General features: G+C 42.9%; 1 protein-coding gene across 1 annotated transcript in view; it reads right to left on the bottom strand.

Annotated features, from left to right (window-relative positions):
- Window positions 1–356: 356 nt before the first annotated feature.
- CAPN9 (calpain 9) overlaps window positions 357–9041 on the bottom strand; it is a 36299-nt gene continuing 27614 nt past the window's right edge. The window contains exons 17-20 of the mRNA XM_048486459.1: window positions 7175–7253; window positions 4284–4400; window positions 3253–3311; window positions 357–2039 (exon numbers count right to left, since the gene is read on the bottom strand). Coding sequence (XP_048342416.1) covers window positions 2013–2039; window positions 3253–3311; window positions 4284–4400; window positions 7175–7253 — 282 coding nt within the window. The 3' untranslated portion in view covers window positions 357–2012. The remainder of the gene's footprint in view (window positions 2040–3252; window positions 3312–4283; window positions 4401–7174; window positions 7254–9041) is intronic.

Below are 9041 nucleotides of genomic sequence, written 5' to 3'. Positions count from 1 at the left end.
CTCTTCTCTTCTCTTCTCTTCTCTTCTCTTCTCTTCTCTTCTCTTCTCTTCTCTTCTCTTCTCTTCTCTTCTCTTCTCTTCTCTTCTGATGGTGACAGAAAGTTTGCTTGTGTGGAGGGGAAGCGAGTGGGGAATAGAATATCAGCTCTGTGCTTTTAAGGCTGTTGATGAGTTAAGAGAACTGGGAGAAGCAGAGACCCAGCAGAGTTCTGCAGACAAACTGTGCTGTATGCTGTGGGCTGCCCCCTTGCATGTAAACAGAAATGCAAGAAGGGCCCACTGCACATAGAACAGGCTCAACGTAAGTTTTCCATTCATAATAGGCCAGTAAGTTATGATATAGGTAAGCCCCTGAGTTTGGCTTGGTGAAACTTAAAAATTTAATACAGTTTTGCAAAAGACAACCAACTTTTCACAAACATTTGTAATCAGAATCTCAGCATAAGTGTTTCAAGCCTGCTTTATTTGTTCTGCCCTTGAAAATTTCCCACTGGAATTCCCAATTCATTTTCCCCCTAGATGTTTGATCCATCCATCCAACCCCATTAACATATGGAAGCTATGATTCTGACAAGACCTGTTAATCTGACCTCTTTTCTATTTCAGTCACATTTCTTGTCCTCTGGGAAATGAATCAGATCAGCATTTCAAATCCACTCCTTTGTGGCACCAGGCAATCTGTTTTCAAACTAAAAATTGACTCAGGAAGGACAATGATCTATTTGTAATCTCTGTTTCAGAGGTCAATCAATCAAAGCACAGGGCTGTCAGAACATTTTCCAAGGTTTTCAGTTTCAACTCTGGGAGCCCCGTTTATGCAATACAGAGAAAAATGCCACAAATTGTGAAGTCACTGCAAACACTGCAGTGTTGATTATGGAGTTCCCATTTCACTCAGCTGTGATTCCCAGAATAAAGGAGCAGCTTTTAATAATTCCTTTAATGGATTTTTATGAACACTGTACTTTTTATTTTCTAGGAAGTAAGCTGTCAAAAAATATTTCACCATACCTTTCTCACATTTGAATTACAAAATATGGGAAGAAGGACTGGAGCAGACAGCTGGTGAGAAATTATTTATTAACAAGGACTTAGATTGCAAATTCTTTATCCTTTTCAATGAATTACATGGAAATCTGTGCTCAGTGGCTATGCTCAGACCCCAGTCTTCCCAGATTACTGACATGGAATTTAGAAGAGTTGCATTTCACTGCATTATTATACTCTGCTTTCTATAAAAAAACACACACTGCATCTTTGGAGATCAGGTGGATGCCCCAACACAATGTATGCTCGGCTGAAGAAAAAAAAAACCAGGCCCTACAATGACGTAAGGGTACCTCAGGTAACAAACACAAGCCAAGTGCAATGAGATGTCTACTTATCTGATGGATCCAGAAAGAAGATAAACTTATAGGAAATAGTTTCTGATGGGCTGGTCAGAATCATTCTATTTGCTCAAGGAAGCCCAAAACATCATTACTTTGAAAAAGAAATGACTGCTTAAGGGGAGTTTACTTGCTTTGTATAGTGCATTTTTCTATTCCACCAATAACAGTCCATGAGCTGCCAATGACAGGACCAACTTTCAGATTATTTTCAGTCTAATCCTCCATTTTATTGAGCTGGATTATAAAAACATCTGCTCATGTGGAAAAAACAAAAGGAAAATGCAATGGGAAGAGTTCTAGTGTGAGACAAGTGTACTGGGAATTAAAATAATGTTTCATAAAAATGGCAGTGATTACTTATAACTCCTCATTTCATGCAATATAAGTGATAGATTGGACTTTGTATCAATACAAACTCATATTTCTAGTGTGTGATATATACATACATTATATACATTTCAATCTTAATTTTTTCAAAAACTTTATCGTAATGTGATCAGGGTGAATATAATAAAAGATAGCAGATTTCAAAAATTCCCTATTTTCAATGACCTGTTAAAAGATCCAATCTTTAGAACTTGATTTAAGAGACATATACAGGGAAAGCCAGACTGGACTTTGTCAGATGTTCATAGTCAAGTTGATAAACTAAAAGAAAGAGAGAAAGCCTACATGTTACAATTTGTATGCCGAATTCATCACTGTCTGAAAACTTACTATTATGACTGTCTGTTGCAGTGGGTTTTAATTGGGACCACAGAGGACAGGTCTATGCTTCTCAACGGGCAGTAGAGCAGTCCTCCATGAGGCTAAGATTCTTGTATGGGTGTCTGCGTTTCTTTGCAGACACCTCATTGCAATAGGATGAAAAGGTGCCCCGGATCAGCCCCTGCAAAGCAAATGTACTGGAACAACCTTCAGCAAATGAAGGTGGGGAGACTCCCTGCAGCAGCACACAAAATGTTGGGTGCAAGCTGAGGAGAAAACTGACCAGAGAACTTACTGGTCAGGCAGGAGAATGCCTCTATCCCCCTTTGAAGCCTGTGTTGTCTGGACAAAACATGAGAGGCAGCTTTTTAAAAGCCGTCTGCAGGATGTAAAAAGTAGTCGCCTCTTTTTAAGATGCCCCCCAGACATCTTTTTTTGTAACGTGCGGAATGGACCTATATTTGAATTAGCCCAGACTACTGAACTCCAACTGTGTAAATGAAGTTGATTTCAAATGATTTAGATCATTTATATGATTATGTAAGGCTAACAGGAGATACTTCTGCAAAGAAAATTACCTGGTGGTCACATTTGTCTGATTTTTCTGGACAGCAGATTTCATTATTTGCTGTGGTGTGGTCAATTAATAGCCTCTGCTTCCTATTTACTTCTACCAAGATTCTCATTTTGATCTAAGCAAGTTCTTAAGGGCTAAAAGTATTGGGCCTGTCCTTTGATTCACTCCTGCACAAATCAAGGTCTAGACGAAAGCCTCTTGACCCCCAAAGTAAACAGCAATGAAGGCTTTGACAGAGTGGCCGTACCAAAACAAGCTAGTTATTTCAAGTCTCAGGAAAATGCTGGCTCTCCTTACACTCTGTCACTTCTTTGGTTTTATGATGGTGAACCCATAAAGGCCACAGGCTCCTGGGCAGAATTTGTCAGGCCAGTTGATTAAGTGGGAGAACAAACCCATTTGAAAACTTTCACTCACTTGCATCAGTAGTAAAATGTGCCCATAAAAAGTGAACTACGCAAGTAGGTAAAATAAAAGAAAAGTGAGAAATTGAGTTGAGAATGCTACACTCAAATATTTATCTTTTACAGACTTTCTAGTTAAGTACATTTTGAGTTTATGCTTATTTATACTTACCTCACTTATATTCAGATTAATGAAGTCTCTGCTTTTTGTGCTTAAGGCTTGAAATACCCCTGCAAGAAAAAACAGAATGCTACAGGTAGCTTCCACTCTAATTTCATATATGCCCAAATGCCCAGAGTCTGTTGCAGTAAATATCAAACACACACACAGAATGGTGACTTTTACTAGCAATTCTTGAGATTTGAACAGTCTCAGTGGGAAACAAAAGATATGTTTGTGTCAGCTTGCTTTTGACATCACTCATAAGTAAACATAAGTAAACAATATAAATAAGAGTGGCATTTGAATATTAACTGAAAGCACTCATGTGAATACCATGTTTCTCTGAAAATAAGACAGTGTCTTATATTAATTTTTGCTCCCAAAGATGTGCTATGTCTTATTTTCAGGGGATGTCTTATTTTTCTGCTCCACAGCTGCATGCTCTGGTGTTCTGTTCGACGGGCATGCTTCCAAACAAAACTTTGCTACATCTTATTTTCGGGGGATGTTTTATATTTAGCCCTTCAGAAAAACCTCTACTATGTCTTATTCTCAGGGGATGTCTTATTTTCGGAGAAACAGGGTATTATCTGAAAGAATTTCATTTGGGGGATTTGCTGGTGATTCCTTTGACATTTGATTCCAGGCGTCTTCAAATTTAAAGAATAGCAAATAAATGCAAATAACTTAGGTAAACTGCTGAAATTGACTCCAATGTCTCCATGCACTACCTTTCTACATAGTATGCCATTAAAACTTGAGTCATACTGCCAGACTGTCAACCCCCCCCCCCCATCCTTGGTTTCAAATGAGTGATGAAGTTATGACATAGTACTGTGCAACCTTACATTGAGTTACAGTTCAGTAGACTTAGAGGGGTGTTTAGGATTGCCCTATAAATCTCATAACTGCACTTACTATGGACAAAACCAGAGCAATAAAGGACAAAAATAACATGTACTGGCCATCATGTGCTAATAGGGGCTGTGCAAAAAGGATGTCAAAGAGTACTAATGAAGGCTCTGTGATAGGATACTCACGGCATGCATTTTCTAGACGAATTAGACAGTTTAAGAAGTCATCAAATTCAATCTGGTATTGGTCATCAGAGTATCTAAGAACCATCAGCTGAAGTAGGTAATTATTAAGCTGAAAACCTTTAAAAACAGAAATATGCTTCCTCAGCAACTTTTCTACCACTACTCCTCTTCTAGCTAGCATCTTTAAACTTTGTGCAGTCCTCAGATGCGAAGTATGCTAAGAAAAATTGTGGGACTAAAGCAGAATCTGGCCATCAGAAAACCTTGGTCATGTCCCATATATGTTTTACTGTCCACAGTTATGGCTTCCTCTATTCCCTTCAATCAAGGCAGAAAATCACCACTGAAATCTTAATTCTTGAAAGCAGAAAAATCTTATGCAAAATATATATTGCCAATATGCTACTTACTTTATTCTGACCAAAAACTGTATAAAAGCAGAATCTACTGGCAAGAAAAAATGGAACCATATATCAAAATGGTCTACTTTGGGGAAGAGGGGGAAACAATATGGTTATGGCCACTAACCTGGATAGCTTTAAAAAGGGCTTGGACAGATTTATGGAGGAGAAGTCGATCTATGGCTACCAATCTTGATCTGCCTTGATCTCAGACTGCAAATGCCTTAGCAGACCAGGTGCTCAGGAGCAGCAGCGGCAGAAGGCCATTGCTTTCACATCCTGCATGTGAGCTCCCAAAGGCACCTGGTGGACCACTGCGAGTAGCAGAATGCTGGACTAGATAGACTCTGGTCTGATCCAGCAGGCTAGTTCTTATGTTCTTAATATCCTTCGCCACTAGTTGAAAAGGAGCGGCTGCGGCTCAACTGGGGCCCGCCATTGCAGCCAGCCGGGCCTTGGCACAAGCCACACTCACCCAGGCAAGGGCGGTCATGCGGCTCAGCATTCCCGCGGAACCGAAGAAGGGATGCCATATGCAGGCGCTGGCTAGCGCTTGCATATAAAAGGGGGTATCCACGCGGGCGAGTCATTCTTGCCTGGATGCCCGAGGAAGGAATTGCCCACCAATTCCTGTTTTTTCATGTTATTTCAAGGTGTTTTCTTTGGTTGCTGTTTTGTGTGTCATAGCCAGTTGGTGGGTTGCGTGGGGCGGGGGGTGATCGGCTGGAAAAGAAAACTGTGGAAACCTTGAAACGCCTCCTTAAGAGGTAGGGGTGGAGAAAGCCAGAGGTCAGGACGCCCGGCAGGGGCTACCAGGCTTGCGCCCTAGCGGCAGATTGGAATGGATGCCAGGAAGGGGTCCATCGCTCAACTGGCATCCCCTGTTTCAATCTGGCCCATCATGGTCAATTACTCTAAGCAGGCGGGCTGAGGATTTGCTTGGCTCTGGGAAACAGCACTCATGCTGCCCAGATGTTCAGATCACCCCCTATGCTGCACCATTTCACTTCCTGTTAACTCCTTACCAATAAATACATCTGGCTATGGCCAAATTATTTTCTCACAAAAAGAATGTGTTGCATGCTTATTGGGCCAAAAGAGGGGATGGTAGTATTTCTTGGGCCAACAGGGTCCTGCCTCGGCCCGCAATGTTATACGCACGACTACCCTGCTGGTTTCTTGGGTCTGAACTACAAATCCTTTGCTACATGTAGGGGCTGTGGCTCTGTGGTAAAGTACCTGCAGAAGGTCCCAGGTCTATGCTCTGACACCTCCAGTTAAAAGGATTAGGCAGTAAATGATATGAAAGACCACTACCCAAGACTCTGGACAGCCACTGCCAATCTGAGTTGACAATACAGTCTTTGACGGATAATGAGTCTGATTTAGCTTCATGAGTTCACCACAGCAATGCTTGATACATACTACTGCTGTTCATTCTGTGTCTGATAGAACGAATTCATATGGTTGATATATTCATGGTAGGTCTACTAATTCTTAAAACAGAAATATTGGGGGTGGATCCAACAGAGGATTTCTACAGACAAAAGAGATTTCTATCTACTGAGCATAACTTCCTCCCTCCCCCATCATGATGTAACCCAAATATCCCCCAAAGGCTATTTATGGGTAAAAAGGGACCCCCGAATAGTTGGAGTATCATAGATCTGTCCACAGGAGGGGAGATTCAGCAAAACTCCTCTCCATCTACAAAATCATTTATGGGATCCAAGTCTCTGGTTCTTGGATGAGACTTAGGGACAGAGTTTACTGTGAATCAAACTAACCCTATGGTTTCTAGTGGGAGGTTGGACCCAGAGGTTTCTTGCAGACTAGGGTGTAGGACCTGGTCGTTTTTGATATTTGTAGTAGAATAGCAGAATCTGATAGGTGTGAGGGAGAAGCAGCAGTTTTTGGTAGAGTCATAAGGCAAAAGCTTTCTATTCCCAGACAGTGTCCTGCTTTGAATAATAACTCAGCAGAAAGGAACTGGTCCTGCCTCTTGCTAGTTTGGCAGCTGATCCTAATGTAAAAGGACACTTTTCTTCCTGATTGGTTTAGAACTTTTGCTCAGGGTGGATAATTTTTTTAAAAAAATTCATGCTTACAGTAAGCTGACTGTGTCACCGATTTGCCATGAGCAGAAACTGCCAGTTGGCATATTACCACCAACCTACGTCAATGTGGTGTAGAACTGGCAGCATCCACTAATTTTATATGAGCCAGATGACCTACTTACCTCAAGTTAGCCTGACAAAAGAAGCAGCCAGCTGCCTCAAGCCAGCTGTCATGTTGATTGGCTCTTATGGAGGCAAACCTGGAAGGCCTCCACAGTTCACTCATCACTGGTGCCTCCCAGACTCTTTCTGAAGGCTCTCCAGGCAGTGCATCTTTCCCTGCCTCAGGCAACCATCTTGGATCACCAAGTGCCAAGGCAAGGATTGAGGAAAAAAAGGGGAACAACAAAAAAGGGAACAACAAATTCTGTACCTGCTGCTTTTAAAGCAAGACGAAGTTCATAGGAAGACATGGTGCCCGAATGATCAGAATCAAAATGAAGAAAGATACCCTGAGTGGAAAAAGGTATAGGCAATTCAACGCACAGGAAATATATATATATATACATACACTATGAAGTATTTGGACTATTTTGTTTGTTTTTAGGTATCTTTTAAAAGCAATTATGATTTTACAAAAATCATGTGAATAGCTCTGATGTGCTTTGTATCGGACTCATTTTAAGTAAGAATATATGAAGACTAGAGGCGTAGCTGGGCCATACTGTGCCTGGTGCGAACTCTACATTTTCTGCCACTCCCCCCCACTCTCTTTAGTTCAGCCTGAAAGTGAAGGCTGGAAAAAGCGGCCTGTTCACTTAAGGCTGAAAACGGCCTAGTGGGAACTATACATCCCAGGAGACCTTGGGGCTCGCAAGGTCTCCTGGAAAGTGTAGTTCCCACCAGGCCAATTTCAGCCTCAAGTGAACAGGCCGCTTTTCCAGCCTGCACTTTTGGGCTGAACTAAGGTAAGTGTGGGGGGGCAGGGGAGCCGCAAGGGGGAGTAATTTTCTCCCCCCCCCAGGAGTGTGCCCGGTGTAATGCGCCCCCTACCCTCTGGTAGCTCCACCTCTGATGAAGTCCCTAATTTTAATAAATTTAGAGTGCAGTTCTCACTGAAGCAATCAGGAGTCCCACATCTGAAGGGATAGCAGAGCAGAGAACATTTTTGGAGTGCCTTTGCAACCAATAGGATTTTTCTTACACAGTCTAGGGTTTGCTCAAGGACGTAGGTAAGGGGGGGGGGTTCTTGGGTTCAGACACCCCCATTGCATGTCCAAAGCTCTGCCCGCCGTTTGTGGGGTTTTGTATTTTTAAAGTGTTTTTCGGTTTTTGGCCTGCAGGGGGCGCAGTTTTTAGACTAGCGGCACCAAAATTCCAGGCTATTGTCAAGTGACACTCCTGATGATACCACCCCGGTTTAGTGAAGGTTGGTCCAGGGGTACAAAGTTATGGACTCCCAAAGCGGGTGCCTCCATCCCCCATTGTTTCCAATGGAAGCTAATAGGAGATGGGGGCTACACCTTTGAGAGTCCATAATTTTGGACCCCCAAACCAAACTTCACCAAACCTGGGTGGTATCATCAGGAGAATCTCCCAAAGATACCCTGAAAGTTTGGTGCTGCTAGTTTGACAATTGTACCCCTGACAATTGTTCCCAAATTTTCCCAGATTCTCTTTTGAAATCCACCTCCTTCGGCATGGATTTAAAAGGAGAATCTGAGGTCCCCAGTTTAAACATTGAAAGTGATGTTGTTTCAGGGTGGGGGATAATCCACCCCAAAACAGCATCACTTTCAATATTGTTTTATCTGGGGACCTCAGATTCTCCTTTTAAGGTGGATTTAAAAGAAAAATCTGGGCTCCCTAATTTAAACACCATTGAAAGTGATGGGGGTGGATTCCAGCATCACAGCAGTCACCCATGGGGGGGGGGTGTGCGCAAACCTCACATTTTGCACTGAGCTCCATTTTCCCTAGCTACCCCTCTGCCTGGAGGGGAGAGAGAAGGGACTGCCGGCTGCCAGCTGGGAGTCCAGCCGGTGGGGGAGGCGGGGCGGGCGGGTCATGGGAGTCTGCCATCCCTTGCCTCGGAGAGCTGCTTTTATAAGCACTTGGGCCGGGGGTGGGGCTTGGGGAGGCGTGGCCATGCCCTCAGAGGCAGGTGGGGGCGTGGCCTCGCCCCCAACCCCCCCCATAAAAAATCTATACCTACGTCACTGAGTTTGCTACTAAAAGTTCACTGACTGGTCACAGAACCACACTCATTCCTCTCCTGAAAAGTGGTCTTCATTTACTCA

The sequence above is a fragment of the Sphaerodactylus townsendi genome, linkage group LG01 (assembly GCF_021028975.2).
Source record: "Sphaerodactylus townsendi isolate TG3544 linkage group LG01, MPM_Stown_v2.3, whole genome shotgun sequence".
NCBI classification, from domain to species: Eukaryota; Metazoa; Chordata; class Lepidosauria; order Squamata; family Sphaerodactylidae; genus Sphaerodactylus; species Sphaerodactylus townsendi.
The sequence above is the reverse complement of the archived record's forward strand: the minus strand, read 5'-3'. Positions and strand labels throughout refer to the sequence as shown.